Raw genomic sequence first — 18,552 nt, forward strand, 5'->3', positions numbered from 1 at the left:
AGGAAATTCACCCCAGGGATCACTTCTGTGGTTCTGCTTGACAGGGGCACAGGAAAATAGTTTTCTTGGGTGGCGAAAGCCAAGGTACATTTTTGGCTAGGCTTTTATAGGCCCTAGGGCCAATAGCCTAGTACCTACCTATGAACCTATGAGTGTGCCATGTTTGGTGGCAGAGGCTAGATTATTGGTGAAAACAGAGAAGAGTAGGGATCCAAGGATGGATCCTTGGGGAACCCCTATGGAAGACAGGTAGTTGGGGAGATATGTCATTCTGCCATACAACGGATTGTTGGCGGTCAGACAGGTAACTCTGAAACCAGTTGGTGACTGATTGTGAGAAGGATAGATTATTGAGGACAGAGATGAGTTGTTTGTGTGGGACCATGTCACATGCTTTAGATAGGTCTCGGAAAGTAGCAGAGGAGAGATAGCCATTGTTTTTATGCTGAAGGATAGTGTTAGTAAAGGAGAGTAAAGCAGTGGTGGTGCTATGGTTTGGTTGGAAACCATGCTGAGTATTGGAAAGGAGGTTGTTAGTAAGGAGGTAGTCTGAGACCTGAGAGTGTATGCATCTCTCTAGTATTTTGGAGAGTGGAGAGAGAATAGCTATGGGGCGGTAATTGGTTAGTTCTGTGGAGGGTCCGCCTTTGTGGAGGGGAATTATATGTGATACTTTCTACAGTGTGGGAACGTAACTTTCTGACAGAGATCGGTTAATCAAGATGGATACTGGGTAGGCCAGAGCATCAGCTGCGATTTGTAGGTATTCACTTGGGAGGTTGTCTGCTGCTAATTTGGTGGGCTTAAGTTTAGTTAAGAGTTTTTTTTTATGTTAGAGGTAGGTACAGGAGAAAGAGAAGGCAGTGGGGAGATTACTAGTTGAAGGTGTGGGTTGGGGGGAGGGTGGTTGTGTTTAGCTAGTGATAATATGGTTTGTGTGAAGTGCGTGTTGAATGAGGTAGCAATATTTTCTGAGGAGTGAACGATGTTAGGAGAAGGGGTACTGACTTTACCTGGGTGGAGGATGGAGTTTATGGAGGACCAGAATTGTTTGGGGACTGAGTTGGGAGGAGTCTAGGCCAGACTGGTAGTATTGGAATTTGTCCTGGTTTATTAGCTTTTTTACTTTATTGTGTAGTTCTAGGAATTTCTGTCTAGTTGAGGGGGTTTTGGTTTTGTGCCAGTGCTCCCAGGCTTTATCCCTGTTTTTCATTTCTGACTTAGTGGTTTTCTGTAGCCATGGGGAGGGTTGTGCTTTGATTCTGGAAAGTCTTATGGGGGCATGGTAATTAACGATGCTCAGGAAGGTAGAATTAAAAAAATTCAACTGCGTCATCAAGACTGAGGTACTGTAGAGGATGCCAGTTACATTCTTTCAGGGATGAGATGAATGTGAGTGGGTTAAAGTTTAGTTTTTTACGTATTTGATGGTAGATGACAGGTTTAGCTTGGTATAGGTATTTTTTGAGTAGGAATCTTGGGGAGCGATCACTGTGGCTGTCTGATAAAGCAGCCTGTTATATATGACTGGGGGCTCTTACTGACTAGTATCCAATCCAGGGTAGTGTGCTTGCTGGAGTTTTTATTTATCCTAGTTGGGTGAAGCTATGAAGGTTTATATGATGGGTTGGATGGTTGCCAGAACAGGATTGCCAGTCAATATTGAAATCACCTGAAATGATAGTTTCTTGGGGGGAGATGGTGGGTAGACAAACTGAGGAGGTTTTCTAGTGGAGGGATGTTTTGGCCAGGTGGGAAGTAGCATCCAATTATGTTGATGGTTTTGTTTTGGTTTATTTTGAGGTTGGTATATAATATTTCTTAATTGCCTATTTGTAGAGCTGATGATTTTAAGATCTGGATGTTTAGATGCTGTTTAAATATTATAGCTACACCACCTCCTTTCTTGTTTAGCCGGTCTACTCTTAGTATGCCATAACCTGTAGGGAGTATTTGCTCACTGGTAATGTGAGGTTTTAGCCAGGTTTCTGTCAGGATGACTATATCTGGGGAGTACAAGTGTATGGTGGCATGGAGTTCATGGACTTTGTTGGATGTACTTCTAATATTTAGGCTTAGTAGAAGGAAGTCACTTGGCTTTCTATTAGCTGTAATATGGGAGAAGTTGCGGTTTCTAGTCTGATTATGAGGATTGGGGTTGGAGATGGTAGTGCCAGGGTTGGGGTGGATGTCTCCACTTAGGGCTAGTTTTGATATGCATGAGGTTATTAGTTTTATCAGTTTTTGAATGTGTTTGTTTATAAGGGAAACTGTATGATTGTGCTCTGTGGGTAGTAGGTATGGTGGGAGGGTTACTATGTTAAGTTGTAGGGATGCTTAATGTTTGAGTAATATAGTTGGTAGAATATGTGGGGGGGCATAGGGGATGGTTCTCGAGTTGGTGGGAGGGGAGCTGAGTGAGGGTGAGACATGAGTGGTGGTGCGAGTAGTAGGACAGTGGTAGTGGTTGAGTGGGGGAATGATGGAGCTTTGGTAGGATGTAAGATATGCAAGTAGAGTGCATGCAGTGAGCATAGGTAAGGTATGCTTGTACATGTTAGTTGAGGAGGTGTGATAGTAGTGGGAAGATGGAGGAGGTAGTGTTGGGTTAGCGCTGTGGATGGTTATTGGAAAGATGGGAGGGGTTTGTGAGTGTAGTAAAGGTGGGACCACTGGGGGCGGGAGGAAATAGGGGTCAGGGTGAGGAGCGGAGTGGTTAGAAGAGACCCTGTTAGTTGCTCTTACGAGGGGCTGGAAACAATCAGGTAACAGAGTTAACTGATAAATGAACATATGATGATGACAAGGGTGGTTGTAGTTTTAAAAATGGTGCCTGCCACAGGTAATATGTATTAACTTTGGGATTGTCTTAAGGTAATAAACAGGGAAGGGGAGGGGAGAACTAGGGTGTGAGCAGGCAGTTCTTTGTACTGCTGCTAATGAGCCAAAGCAAAGTCAAGTTTGTGTTTAAGAAACAATCACAATTGACCAAGGACTGCTCTGAAACTGTAAGTCATTTCTTAACCATTTCTCAGGTGGAAAAACAGGATATCCTTGTATCAGTAGGCTACTGTGGTCTCAGTTTAAATTAACAAACAGTATTGATCAGTTATAGATACTATTTGCTAACAGAAGGGAATAAGAGAGAAAGTGGAAGATGAGTGAGTGTGTGTGTGTGGGGGGGGGGGGGCTGCTTACAAGCCAAAGCAGAGTGCTCTCCAGGGAAAAATGAATATTGGCTCACACAGGTAGACACATACTCAAAGTTAACTTTAGTACTGCACTTTTCTTATAAGAATGATAAAGGTGGTACCACAGTTAAATACTTAAGAGTGGTGTTATAGTTTGATGGGCAGTGCACTAGTCACTGTTTTTCAAGTTGAATTGTAGAGCTTCAAAGAATAAAGAAACAGTGATGCTATAATGCATTGTTTTAAGGGGGCATATAGGAAAAATAAGTTGCTGGCATTGATTCTTTTTGTGTGTATGTAACATCAGTGTTTTGTCTTTATAAAGTATAAACAGCCATGTTAGAGCTGGCTATTTTGTGTGGTGAGCATTGTATGGTGATCATGGATGATTAATTGTCTGATCACTGATTAATATGGGCCCATTAAAATTGCAGGATCTGTATTCTGCTCTGTATCCAAGAGTTTTGGTCTAGATTTTTTGCACAAATTGTAATAGCTTCCCTGGTACTGAAGGTTGTGATCAGAGAATCCTGGAAGAGAGAGTTGCCAAAATCCTGCCACAGGATTGCTGTTTGGGTGAAGGCCTGCAAGTGCACCTACCATATTAGGCAACTGGATAAAGATAGGAATGGGAGACACCAAGAAGTGTTTGCAGCATTCTCTGTGAGGATCCTGGATATGCAAGAAACCTGCATAATGAGTTACCTGGCATGGTGGGCATTGCGTCATGTTTAGGAGGATTCAGAAAATTCTCCAAACTTCCTGCTTTGGGTAGTTGTTCAGTGCTTGGCTGTAATCTTCCTCCCTCCATGTCCCAGGATGCTGTAGTACCATGGGTTTCAGCAGTGTATGGGCATGTTCATGATGGGGGCTTAATAGTAACGGGGGCCATCTGGAAAAAAAAATAGAAGCTCCTATTTGATGATTATTAGGATACTGCTGCATGGAGGTAGTTGATTGGACTGTTACAAAAGGTTATTTTATCAATGAGCATGTGGCTGAAAGACGAGGCTTATCACATGCAGGATGAGATATGTGTGCATATGAAGTAATTTCAATAACTAATTCTTTTTTTCTAGAATTGCCGTGTATGTAGTAACTGTGGCTTACGCTCAGACGAACTTGCTCAAGGTTGCCAGTGGTTTGAAAACTACTCAGTCTGCGAGAATTGCTATCGTCAGAAAGGACAGAGCAAAGGTTGTGTAGTGTGTGGCAAAACTGGACCAACAGAAAACATGCTGCACTGTTCAAATTGCCAACAGTAAGTTATTTTTCTGAAATATAATTATTTTTTAAAGATCTTGAGAGGAAAGGCAACTCTAGTTCTGTTTTCAAGTTTGCCATTGTAGTTGAAGTATTTTTTTTTAAATATTAGTAACGTCACGTTATGTAGTAAAATAAGTACATTTCAATTATAAAAGAGAAAAAAACATTTTTTTTTCATGTTTATACAAATATGATTTCTGTCCTTTCAATTCTTTTTCAATTTAACATTACATAGATTGCTCAGTTTCCATTCGTTTCTATGTAGTTTGTTCCTTCAGTTTTTTAAAGATTCCCTCAAGTTTAATGGCCTTTATAATTAGTAATTCTGTTTACAATTGGTTTTATTTTTGATTTTCATTTTCTAGTGATTGCTTTTTTTGGCAGCTAACAGCATTAAACTAAGTAGGGATTTAACTCTGTCTAGGCAGTTTATTTTTTTTTTTATATCTCAGCTCGAGTCATTTCCGTAGTTAAAATAATTTGCTCCCCTAACATTTCTGACAAAGTACTGTGTAGGAATTTCTAAAGCCTACCAACTTGTAATCCCCCCTGCAAAAAAAAGTGTACCCCCTCTTTCGCATTGCACTTCCAACAATGTGGGAGCATTCTCTGGAGTCAGCTTGGGAATAAAAATATGCATCCAAAGACTTTTATGCAAAAATCCTGAACTTTTCTTTGATTTTTGTTGGTATTTGAGAGCCATAAAATATCCTCCCATTTCATTCTCATTTGCCAGTCTTTTGTAACCTCTTCTGACTGGCTGTTATAGTTGTGCATTATTTTATATGCCATAATAATTATCCTTTCTCTATACTAGACTTTAAACTTGGCCAGAGCTTATCTTTCATTTAGTACTCCACTATCTCTCTCTGCCTGTACTGTTGTTTGTCCCTGATAAGGAATGCATTTTTTATCTTGCATTCCATACTTCTGGTGGACGTCATGCTTCCCCTTCTCTGTTTTCCCTTCCTAGTTATTTTGACCCAATAGATTTGTTCCTTTGATTTTGTGCAATAATTTCAGTCTCCCTGTTGCCTATTTTCTGTACTTGCAGTAATCCCTATTGGTCAAATCTCCTTTCTCTATTGGCTTAGTCCTCAGAATGTTTTGTTACTTTAAGTATAATATTCTGTGTGTTTATTTTATTTAAGTGCTTGCATCCAAAATCCTACTTTGTCTCTTCTGTTGACCCCCCCCCCCAAAAAAAAAAAATCCTTCCACTTTCATATGTAGTCTTTGGCTTGTGTTACATATGTTGGTTAGGTTCATAGGTGTGTACTAGGCTAATTGCCCTGGAGCCTTTACAAGCCTAGCCCCATAGGATTACCCTGGCATTGTGCCACCCAACCTTATTTCCCAGTGCCTGTATTGAAGCCAATGGTGAGTGATCCCCGTGGTGAATTTTCTAGTTCCCTTCCACTCAATAAGATATCTCTTGGAGGGCCACTGAGGTGTTCTGTATTGACATGCATAGGAAGTCTATTCCATACCATGGGCAGTCTCTGGGTTATGAACCTGTCCCTCCAGCATGTTCTTTTGATTGTGCTAATGAGATGGAGGTCTCTGGACTGTGTGGTGCGGAGGGATTGGGATTTCTTTAGATGGAGCATTTCTAACAGAGCTGGGTCAGACATGGCTTTGTAAGTCAGTCAGAGATCGCCTGTACGTAGGCACTATGACAGAGAGTAGCTGGAGTTTTTTTGAGTCTTTCTATATAGGACAAGTGTTTAAGGCCTAGGATCCTCTGTGAGGTACTTGTGCAACTTCTCCAGTTGTTGCAGGTGTCTAGTGAGGTACATGCCAAATGGGACATTGTTCTCTATGAGTGGCCTAATGAGGGAAGAGTAGAGGAAGACCATGACCTCTTTATTCCTGGATGCAAAACCCTTAGTAATAAGATGTGCCACGCAGAAGAACTTTCTGACCATAGTGGCAATGTGGTGGTCAAAAGAGAGGTTGCTGTAGACCTGTGTTCCCAGGTCTTTTAATAACGCCTTCTGTCTTCAGTGGACTACCATCGATGTGGTAATTCATGGGAACCGGGTTTTTCCCAAAGGGGATGACCGTATAAGCCGTAATTGTGTAGCACTAATGTAGCCCTTCAAATCTGGCATTCCTAAACACCTGCTTTTGTGGGAAGAAATAACTTATCCCATATTTCTTGACTTCTTTCCCTCCCAAATAAATTAATTCAGTTCTTTTATTAATTATGGTCCACGGATTGTCCTCTGGTTGATTAAAAAAAAAAAAAAAGACTTTTTCTATATAGGATTAAAGAGGCTAGAAACTTTTTCACTGCTTGCACCTTGCTATCACATCCTTGGGTTTTGCTGAACCAGTTCATGCATGTGTGTGGGGGGCACATAGTTTGCTTCTATAATCTTGCAGCTGAAGTAGAGTTGTTAGCCGGTATCCGTGTGGTGTTCTATGTCAGCAGTATAGTAGGTGAGAATTGAGAATACCTAAAAAGGTGTGCGTAGAACAGTGCATTATCTGGAGTTGTACATTTAAACTCTGCAGCCTCCGGCATTTTGCTTGAGGGAGTAGTTTCTCAAATTATTAATTTGTAGGAAAACTGTCCATCCTACCTTGTGGTAAGAACTGCAGGACCACTAGTTGTAAAGGTCACCTTTTGTGAACGAGAATAGTCAGATTGTTGTAACTGCTATTTTGTTGTTGAATTTCTACTCGAAAATTTTTATTATTACTACTTGAAAATAATTTGTTTTTTCCCCTCAAAGGTGTGTACATAGAGATTGTTCTGGTTGTCCAGACAAGTGGCAGAAAGAGCACCCATGCGCCTACCGTAAAAATCATAAAGAACAGCGAGTGTCTTCTAACAAAATAGCAAACTCGAAAGTCACAGCCAAAGGTTTGGATACAGTTTCACTTTGTGTTTACCAAGTATAATTAGTTGTAGGGCACCAAGTGACTTTTCTAGACTGTGTACATGTCTGTTGCCCCCACTGTTTTTGCGGCGATTGGACCTTTTCATGTGCAGTAATGATGACTGTTGTGTGTAGCACTATTGCTGCTTCTAGAATGAAAACTGACACCAGCAAATACAAATGCTGAACTTTTTGTTAGTATTGAAAAACTTCATGCCTACTCCTCATAACCTTGTAAGGGAAAAGTACATTAGCTCTTTGTATTTCCTCTGAGACACTTTTTTCCTGAATTTGCTTGAAGAGATTGCTAGTAAAACTTCTGAAAGCTGTAGCTCTGTTCCTTTATTTCTTTTGATTATGGTACATTTTCATTCCTGATTTTACTTTGTAATCTGACAAATCAGTTTAGTTGAAAAAAAAAAGATCACTGTTTTTATGTGGAATGCAAGCCCCCCTCTCCCCCCATTCCCATGCAAGGGAATTTCCCCCTGCAGCCTCTAATCTCCAGGGTCACAAAACCTTGGATTGACTTATAAAAAAATGTTTTGAGTCCATTGGATAAAATGGGTCATCAGGTAACAGTTCATAGAAGAGACAGTTGAGCATTTGTACCTTTGTTTTATTGCCCCACATGTTTCATAGTTTCAGAAGCCATGGAGAATGTGTATGCTTATAAAATTGATGGTTATGTTTTGTTTTATTTTTTGAACAGCACATGGCCAGTTTGAAAGTGTTTGTTGTCGAGGACTTGAGAATGTGCTTTGTTAGTGAAACAGTGACTGTCATTCATTTCTAGGTGTGAACTGTTCTGTGTCAGGCTCACTGAACTTGTGTGCTGCTGTATTACACTGTCACTGGGTGGTCAAGTTGCAGCCAGGTACATTGGTGGTGCAGAGCAGTCAGGAAATCTTTATGGTTACTTTGCTACTGCCATGTTAATACTCTTCCCTAATGACATGTAGGACTTGAAAAATAGTATGAGCTTCTAAGTATGTTTAAACTCCCTAGTCAGTGAATTAATTATGTTGCATGGCATGGCATAAATAGTGTGTATAAATTTTAAGGACTGCAAGTACTATTTCTAGTAGAAGGCTGAAATCCTGTCTAAAAATGAGATGCCTGTGGAGTTTTATTCCTGGGACCACTGCCGTGTTCTAATGAGTGGTGCAGTTTTACACTGGTTTCCTATGACTGAACTACATATGTATGTGTGTTTACATTTCAGGTCGCTTTCTGTGAAATGGGAGTGATTTTGTGATTGGCTGTCCTGTCATTTTCCTGTCTCCTCCTAATGGACGGTTAAAGCTCTGACTGAGACCCAAACAACCTGAGCTTGAATTGTGGCTCAGGTTTGGCTCCAGTAGTCCCAGCCTCAAGAACTTCACAATCCTAGCCCTCAGCTGAAACATATTCCAGATTTCAACAGTATACCTGTTTTAATGGGTTCTGATCATTGCCTTTTCGTCATCTCCCAACACTATTTATTTCTAATACATTCTCATTGCTAAGATGCTTGCGAGGATACTAAGCACCCTGATATTTGCCCAGATGATGGCCCTTCCAGATGATGCTCGCCTCAGGGAATTTGTGGGCAATTCCATACTTATAGAGAATGAGAGGTTCAAGTCTGATGGTTGTGGCTTGATTATTTGCAGGCACGGGGGGAGGGGCTATAGAAAAGGAAACAAAAATGTTAGTCATTTCCTTGCTTGTGTGTATAATGGAGGAATAAAGCCCTGACTAGGACCCAGGCAACCTGAGTTTGAATTGTTCAGGTGCTTGAAAAACCTGGTGGGAGAGGATGAATGTTAGAAATGTATTAAACAATGTCCTTCTATTCCTATGTTGCAGTCTTCACCACATATGGGTTTTCTCCCCTTGCTGCTCGAATGTCCGGCCAGTATACAAAAGTTTTCAGTCACTTTATGGTGCGTGGGACATCTGATGTGGCTAGCACAACGTTGGCCGTAAAAGTGACATCTGCAGGCACCAGCCCTCAGAACTTCTCAGCCGCCAGTCAAACGTCAGGTGTTCCTGCCATCCTGGCCATCTGATTACAAGAAGTCAGATAAGTGCCCCATTGGGGAACCTTTCAGTCATTTTACTTTATTAATGCCTGTTCATATCATCCAGAAAGGGCAAGTGCAGCAGTCAGATACCCCACAAGGACGCCCACTATCAGTGTCACTTCTGTTTAGGTCAGTCACACGACTACAAGGCCTGCTCAGTTTGTCAGGTGTTTGTACTCAAAACCTTGCGCAGCATGCACTCAGTCTGTACTTAGAAAATCAACGACTAAAGCAAATAGCCTTAGATATGGAGTGTTCTTCTGATGTACCTGCTGAACCGCCATAAAAGAAGGCCAAGACTACCAGGCCTACCTCTACCGCTGCGCCTCCTGTGTCTGATCCTCAGCCTTTGCAGACTGCTTGGTAGGGGATCCGGGCTCCACCACTTTGGATTTAGAGGGTGCTTCCATGGGAGCCGCACAGTCCCACTCAGAGGGCATGTCCGTTGAGGCTTTACGGACATCTGTCTCTGACACCGAGGGGGAACCAGGAATTTCAGTAGGTCCTTTGGATCCCTCCAGTTCCTTACAGTCGCTTGATTTCAGGCCTTCTTCCCTTCAGACTCCCTCCAGGCCTCTCAAAAGAAAGGAAAAGAGGAACCACATCTCTTCTTCTCCTGAAAGCATGCCGGTTTGTTAGGCGTACATCCAAAGTTTGTTTAATGCCTTCATGGCCTTACAGCCTTCCACTACAGAGACTTCTGTGATGCTTCCTCCTACTCTGAGCCCAAGGCTTCAAACATCTGACCCATCCACGAGAGAAGAAGAGGATTTTTCTGATTCTTCATCTGAGGAATCACTCTCCTATACCTCTGTTTCCTTCTCCCTTGGGGTATGGCTCTCCAGAGGAAGAATCCGTTGACCCCGACTCCCCAGCTGAGGATTTGACATTCAGGGAAACCATTGTCATGCTGAAAGATTTTAAGTGGGAATCCTCTGAAATGACTGAGGTTCAAAAAAGGTATTATGACCTCATTCAGATGGATTTGCCAACACCTACTTCTGTGCCTCCTATTCTGCCTGCCTTCCTGGATGCCTTCTCCTCAGCATCCTTGAACCCTGTTTCACAACCCCTGCTCATCGCAGGCCTGATGCATTTTATAAAGTCTCTGAAACTGCCAAGCATCTGGTGAAGTGTCTTACAGCAGACGCAGACCCTGCCACAATTTCCATATCCACAGATAAGGCATCTAAACTAGTGCCCATTACCACCATTCTCCCTGCTGACAAAGACAGCAAAACCATGGAGCGTCTGGGTAAGAATTCTGCTACTCTGGCTGTCAAGGTTACTAACTAAAATACCAGGCACACATGGCTAAATATGCCTCATCTCTCCTGGAGAAAGCCTCCAAGGAATTGTCTGCTTACACCAGACTTTGCTGCCAAAGCTTCTCTGTCTTCCCTTCTGGCTCTCACCTCCCAAGTCACCAGACACTCCATAAAGTGCAGTTATGATGCTGCTGAAGCCTCAGCAAGGTCAGCAGCATCAGCATCTGCTTTGAGAAGATACTCATAGCTGCATCTCCAACCTATTCCAGATGACTTTTGGGCAAAGCTGATTGATGCCCCTTTGGACAACACAGCTTTTTTCTGTACTAAAGTGGCTGATTTGTTTGTCACTTCAGCAAAAGGGGAAAGAGATGCAGGGTTTAAAACACCTGCTAGTCTCCCCCATCCCAAAATTCCAAAGGAGTTACCTTGCTAAAACTCAGTTTTAGAAAGCACTCACTAGAAAAACAACCAGGATGCAACCCCATCCTGCTAGAGCTTCCCCTTCCTCTAGCCAGAGGCCGCCCTTTCATGACAAGACAGATAGTATTTGACTGCCTGCTATCTCTGAAACCCCCACCCCCTCCTCTCTCCCTCTGTCTGTTCATCTTTCTCACTGTCTCCCTGTGTGAACATCCATCACATCAGAGAAGTGGGTCCTTTCAATCATTCAGAATGGGTACTTCATGACTTGGCTTATGCCCCCAAAGTGAAAGAGTATCCCACAACCTCCAAAACAACAACTGCACCTATTGTAGCCAGTACTACAAACCCTGCTGAACCAAGACACCATCGAAGCAGTGGCAATGGCTACAAAAGGCAAAGGTTTCTACTCCAGGATTTTCCTAGTTCCAAGAAAAGATGGTCCTTGGAGACCAATCCTGGATCTCTCTCTTCTCAACCTCTTCCTTCACGTTCTTACTTTCAGGATGTTGACCTTACATGGCCACCTTAGATATAAAGGATGCCTATCTTCACATTCCCATCAAGCCCAGTTTCAGGAAATACCTGAGGTTTTCTGTGGGCCCTTCTCACTTTCAATTCTCTGCCTTGCCCTTTGGTCTCTCCACTCCTCCCGGGGTGTTCACCAAATATCTGGCTCCAGTTATTGCCTGTTGCAGAACAAAAGGAATCCAGATATTTCCCTATCTGGACGACCTGCTTGTACAGGCAGATTGCAAGGAGACCCTCCAACAACACATACTTCTTGCCACTTCCCACCTACAGTCCCTAGGATTACAGATCAACTTCCCAAAATCCCACCTGGAGCCTTCTTGAGACATTGTCTTCCTGGGGTGCAGGATTCGCACAGACATCATGAGAGCCTATCTTCCAACAACAAAAGGTGGAAAGCTTAACAGAACACCTACTTCTGGTCCTTCAGACAACAGAATTGACAGCAAGGCAGTACCTCAAGCTCTTGGGCTACATGGCAGCCACTATCTCCATGTTACCATTCGCAAGACTCCATATGAGAAAGTTGTGATGGTACCCAAGGTCAGTCTGTACCCAGCACTCGCACCCCGTAGAGCACAGGGTTCACCTCCTGCCCTGCCTTAAACTAGAAATCCAGTGGTGGTTGAAGCAAGTGAAACTCAACCCAGGTCTCCCCCTCCAACCACGCCATCCTAAACAGATCATGCACAGATGCCTCAGACTTGGGCTGGGGAACAACTCTGGGCCATCTGAAAGTGCAGGGACTGTGGCCAGAACCACACAAAAAGAACATATCAAGGTCCGGGAAATGAGGGCAATTCTCCTGGCCCTTCAGGCACTCCAAACTTAACTACAACAGGGATCTCTAAAGATCTTTACAGACAATACCACAGTGCTGTGGTATCTCAACAAATGGGGGGGACCAAATCTTTCTTACTTTGCAAACTAGCTCTATTAGTGTGGGAACTGGCTACCTCCCATGGAGTTACCCTGCAGGTGGTCTACATTCCTTCGCTGCAGAACGCCCAGGCAGACTCTCTCAGCAGATCCATCACAAACAACTATGAATGGATGCTGCACAGGGATGTTTTCCTGGACCTGGTCCACTGGTGAGGTGCACCTCAAATAGACCTGTTTGCCTCGTCCATCAACAGGCAACTTCTGTACTTCTGCACCAGGCTTTCGCACCCTCAGGCATTGGCAATGCCTTCTCAATCTCTTGAAAGGGGATGTTTCTCTATGCATTCCCCTACTTCCCACTTGTACAAAAGGTCCTGCTGAAGATTCAGCAGGACAGACCAAAAATCTTGTTGGTGACTCTGTTGGCCAAGACAACATTGGTTCCCTCTACTACTACAACTCTCCAAGGGCAATCACACATTACCCCTTAGAAGTGGACCTTCTCACAGAGCACAAGGGATCTCAAATCCATTCATAGTGGCAGTTGCTGCAGCTCATCCTGTGGTTGATAGGATTCTGATCCCCTTCAGACACCTTTACAATGAAGATGTTCTGACTGTACTGCAGGAGGCCAGGAAACCAAATACAAGAAAATCTTACCTTTCTAAGTGGAAGTGATTTTCTATATGGTGTCTCAAAGCACAGTTGGACCCTTTTGCTAGCGAGACCCCACTAGTTCTGTCTTACTTGTGTGAACTATTGCAGACAGTATTGGCCTACTCTTCCATTAAGTCCCACTTGTCTGCCATTTCAGCATGCCTTCCTCTGGATCCCCCCTGGTGTCCAGACTACCAGCTAAGTTATTCCTTAAAGGGGTCCTTCACCTGAGACCACCCCCAGGAAGTCTTCTCCATCCCCATGGAATCTCAGCTATGTTTTGGAAAAGCTTACGCTTCCTCCTTTTGAGCCAGCAGACAAAGCTTCCCTAAAACATTGTACATGGAAAACTGTTACTCGTGGCCTTGACCTCAGCCAGAAGAGTCTGAGAACTACAAGCCCTCATGGCTATTGCACCTTTCTTGGTATTCCACACTGACAGGGTTACTCTTAGAACCAACCCTTCCTTCATGCCCATGGTAGTGAATGATCTTTCCCTAAATCAAGCCATCTACCTTCCTACTTTCTTAACTTAGCCCACAGGGGGACAGTGAGAGAGTACTCCATTCCCTGGATGTGCACAGACAACTTAGATTTTACCTGCACAAAACCAAATCCATCAGAAAGACTGACCAGCTCTTTGTCTCCTTCCATCCCAGTGCCCCTAGGGAAGGCAGTAACCAAACAAAATATTTCAGCCTGTTTTTCCAAAGCTGTCATCTGTTACCAGTTCCATGGGAAATCCCTGCAGGGTACTGTTAAAGCACACGGACTATGGCCACCTCAGGGACCTACTTCAGAGGTTTGGACACCTCTACATTCCTGAAGCAGCCACTTGAAAATCAGTGCACACCTTCACCAAATACTACAAGTTAGACCATCTCTCCAGAGCCAGGGCGGGCTTTGCCAGACCTTTCCTTCATGAATTCCTAGAGACCACCTCTAGACCACCACCCCCTTCCTCATAGTGAGCTCTGGCACTCACCCACATGTGATGAATACTGTAACATGGAAATAGAAGGACATAGAAAAGTTGTGCCAAATTTTACCATAACCATAGATGTCCTTCTCTTCCATGTTGCAGTATTCCTTCCCACCCACCTACCCCTCCTGTTATGCAGCATTTCCCTTTCTGGATGGCACAAGGCTGGCATTACACTTGCTAGGACTGGTTCCGACTAGGGCTTACAGTTCGGAAGGCTGGTGCCTACAGACATCACTTTTATGGCCCACATTGTGCTAGCCACGTCAGACATCCCACGCACTCTATAGTGACTGAAAACTTCTGTATACTTGCTGGAAGTTCAAGTGGCAAGAGGAGAAAACCCATATGTGATGAGTACTGCAACATGGAAGAGAGGGGCATCTATGGTTATAGTAAGATTTTACGCATTGTTTTTTCCAGGGAAGAAGGGATTGATGGTCCCTGGCCTGGCTATTCTGTAGTGCATATGGAAGCTTGCCTGAAAGCCACTGACCAGGAGAATGTGATGGTGGTGGTAGCTTTCATGGGCATGTGATAGTGCACACAAATCAGAAGGGAAGGTAGGTGGGGCTGGAACACAGGGGTAAAACTCCAATGCGTATGCTAGAATGGTGCAGGATGTTCAGAGTTAAAAGTATAAGTTGCCCTTTGGGCCATAGTGTGGGAAATGAACCAGACTCACTTGGCCGGTGATCATACTAGAAGAATAAATCTCCTTTTGTTTTAGTTTGTGAGGGTAACCCAGATGCTTCTGGTCATGCTGGGATCTGAGGACTGGTGCTGCTGTTAGCAGATGAGACACAAGACAAGGCACCATCATGCTCATGGCTGCTTAGCTGACAGCCTCCTCCAAATAGCTCTCTTCTTGAGCCTGGGTGGAATTTCCAGGTAAGTTAATAAATGTGAATGATTTATTGGGATGCTTGAGTGGTCAAGCAGGTAAATGGGCAATAACTATTTAGGAAGGAAAAAAAAATGGAGCCATTCAAAACAGCAAGAGCCAAATCTAAGCAAAAGTCCACCTTTGCAGAATAAATTACAGGAGTTTCTTGCTTGTACAGTTCAGGTATCTTCGTAGTGTATATTGCTGGAAAGTTTTAGAATGTGAGAGGCATATGAAAGATTGGGAGGGGGGCACTTCTGTTTTCTTATGCAGAAGGCATTTTTTGGCTAGCCTTCGGGAGTAGGAAGCTGACCGTGTTCCATTCTGTACCTGGTGGTTCTGTTTACACCAGAGATTACTTAAATGCCTTAAGGCCGTAATAGCGGTCTTCAGCATCCATTTTTTTTCTGAATAGGACCGTTCATCTAAAGACTCACCATTCAAGGCTAAAAAAAGTCTGTCACTTTCTAGGCAGACCGTCCCACAAAATATTTAGGAAAGGATTGACAACCCCATCAGAACCTCAGAAGGCAATATCCTTGCCAGAATTGTCTGCTGGGCAAAAGTAGGCAGAGCCAAAAATGAAATGGCATTGTCCTGTTCTATGGTGCAGCCAGAAGTAAACTATAACAAGCTGATTAAAACCACATGGGAGGTAGAATATACTGGCAGCTCAGTCTGTTGTCTCTGGAGCAGACAGGCTCAGGGAGTGTTGCTGTCACTAGAGGTTGTTTTTTCTTCCCAAAAATTGCAGTTGTGAAAAAATATTTGCAGATATACACTAGTGGGGTTTGGGGTGAGTGTCTTCTCTGTTCATTGCCCCCTCACTCCCCATCCCTTTAGACCAGGGCTATCTGTTGTCAGTAGGGCAGGCTGTGCTACAGCCGAGTGTCATCTGACTTCAGGACCATGGAGAAGAAAGACTTGAAGATGGTACCTGCTGATTATACTTTTATACCACTGACATTCTGATGGCAAAGGGCATCCATCAGCTAGCAATGTATTCAGGCCAGCCACTGGCTTCCACATGGTAGGAAGTCCTAAAACTCAGTACTGCAACATTGATCTAAAAGTGAATGAATGGCAGGCTATTCAGCGCAAAGCACTCTTAACAGTGATTGCACTAATTTATTGATCTTATGTTTATTGAAACTATGAAATACAGTTTATGTATTTTTGTAATGCTGTGTAAACTGTAGTTTCTCTGTAAATATTCAGGCAAGACACATTGCCAACAGCATTTTCTGAGTAGAAATGTGAGCTTTCATATCAGGCCAAGTAGTTTTATCTGGCACTTGATTGTTTAAATATTCATAAAAATGTGAAAATTATTGAAGTAGCTCCTTAACTGTGCTAGACAAGAGGTTGGATATCAATACATTTGTTTGTCGTCATGTAAGCTGTAAGAATACCTGGAATGTAGCATGGTTTTGGAATTAATGCATATATAAAGAATGATTGACACCTACAAGGCAGTAGGATATAACTGCAGAAATGCCAGGAGACATCACTAGGCTGTAATGGGTAAGGGGAAGCACCTTAATACACAGGCTTAGCCTTCAGCCTAGTATCTTGGAAGACCTTATTAACCGTAGAGCATCAGATCTCTGAAGAAGTGTGAATCAGAGTTATGGGAGGTCAGGAAAACTGGCAGTAGGAAGTTATATCAGCCAAGCTAAAAAGGTTTCTCCCTATGGTGCCAAAGGATGGACCTGATAACACTGAAGCAGAGTAGCAGTTGTCCTGCTATATTTGACAGAATTGTCTCATACAGGCTTAGTCTAAAGGCCTGACTGTGTGCTGTAGTGGAATACTTGCTTCTGGATCCATCACTCTCTTCAGGAGAGCAGCATTTAACACTTTTGTTTAATGGTGATTTACATTTCAGGCCTCTAAAAAGGGTAGATGTCCTTCATGGATGCATCTGCAGTCATAACAAATGGGTTGTCCTGTCGTCAGGCAGCCCTTCGGTCGGCCGGATTCCAAAGTCTGGGTCCGGCTTCGGCTGATGTCTCACTTCACCCGACGTCATCTCTGCTGGTCTTCGGGTATAAAGGCATCAGCCGACGCCATTTTCCTCAGTCTTTCTTGCCGCGTGGCACCCGAAGCAGAAGCTGTTCGCAAGTGCCGGTCGGTCAGATCCAGAGATTACTACTACCGAATACTACTTGAAGACTTCTAAAAGCTAAGTACCCGTTGGGGACTCTTTCTTGCCTCAGCCGATGTCAGAAAAAGTCAATAACTGTTTAACTTGTGGGAAACAAATACCTCATAAAGATTTCCACTCTTACTGTCTGCCTTGCTTAGGCCCAGACCACGACGTAGCAGCCTGTTCGGCCTGTGCTTCCTTCAACCGACGAGCGCTTAGGCGTCGGTCGGAGTTTGCTGAACAGTTTTTCGGCTCAGATTTTGCGTACATTATGCCGTCTGATCCTCCGACTACCCACGGTTAAGCAAGCCGCGAGTGTCTCGGTTTCGGCCGAAACCGAGAAAACCGGTCAATCTTCAGCCGAATCCATGACTACTACTGAGGCTCCTGCTACCTTAGTTGAATCGGCCTCAGAAATTTTGCCTACAACTGTGGTTCCTAGTGATTTATCAGACACCATCCCTTTGGATGTCTCTACCCCAGCACGTGGTGCTGCTAGGCCTCCTGCAGCCATGTCTATTAAGGCTTTTTCCAGGGCTAAAGCAGCCAAATCTGTTAAATCAGTGCCTGTTAAGCCCCCCTCACACAGGCCCACTTCAAGTTCACAAATGCTTACTCTGGCAGAAGATTTAATATCCTTAATTAGGGGATCCCAATCTCACCCAGACAGGGCCTCTCAGCCCCCAGAAAAGAGACCTAGAGCAGAGCCCCCCGAGCCAGTGTCCTCTGATGATTCTGCGGATGACTCAGACATTACAGACCAGCCAGAGGCTCCTTTTTCTACTTATGAAGATTCCGATGCTGAAGAATCCATTCCAGCTGCCTCTCCACCAGAGGAATTTTCCTTTGGGGAAACCTTACATGCCATGAGAGAACAATTCCAATGGCAGGGACAAGATTTCTCAGATTCAAGAAAAAGGCTTAGGACTTTTCTGCATTTACCACAACATACGCCCATAGCTATACCTCCTGTACTGCCTGTTGTGGATGATGCATTTAATGATGTTTGCACTGCTCCTGATTCTTTACCTCCAGCCCCTGCCAAACCAGATAGATTTTACAGGGTGCCAGACACTCATCACCACCTATACAAGGCCCCACTTGCAGATCCCGAAACTATATCCCAGGGGCCTAAGGCAGTAGCCTCGACCACAGCAAAAAACCCTATTCCTTCTGAAAGGGAATCCAGGTCCTTAGAGATGGGGAAAAAGTTTACACCTCTGCTACTCTCTCAGCTAGAGCTTTAAACTGTCAGTTTCATATGATCCAATACCAAGAGTTTATGCTTGATCAGTTAACTAAAAAACTGTCCTCTGATGAATCCTTAGATAAGAAATATGTATTAGAAATGGTGAATAAC

At 43.7% G+C, this 18,552-nt stretch overlaps 1 protein-coding gene across 1 annotated transcript in view; it reads left to right on the forward strand.

Annotated features, from left to right (window-relative positions):
- The window catches only part of KMT2D (lysine methyltransferase 2D), a 3,358,270-nt gene that overhangs the window by 900,582 nt on the left and 2,439,136 nt on the right, over positions 1-18,552 (forward strand). The window contains exons 10-11 of the mRNA XM_044082193.1: positions 4,271-4,452; positions 7,199-7,329. Coding sequence (XP_043938128.1) covers positions 4,271-4,452; positions 7,199-7,329 — 313 coding nt within the window. The remainder of the gene's footprint in view (positions 1-4,270; positions 4,453-7,198; positions 7,330-18,552) is intronic.

Source organism: Protopterus annectens, chromosome 9.part0 (assembly GCF_019279795.1).
Source record: "Protopterus annectens isolate FY-2018-M chromosome 9.part0, PAN1.0, whole genome shotgun sequence".
In the NCBI taxonomy this organism is placed as follows: domain Eukaryota; kingdom Metazoa; phylum Chordata; order Ceratodontiformes; family Protopteridae; genus Protopterus; species Protopterus annectens.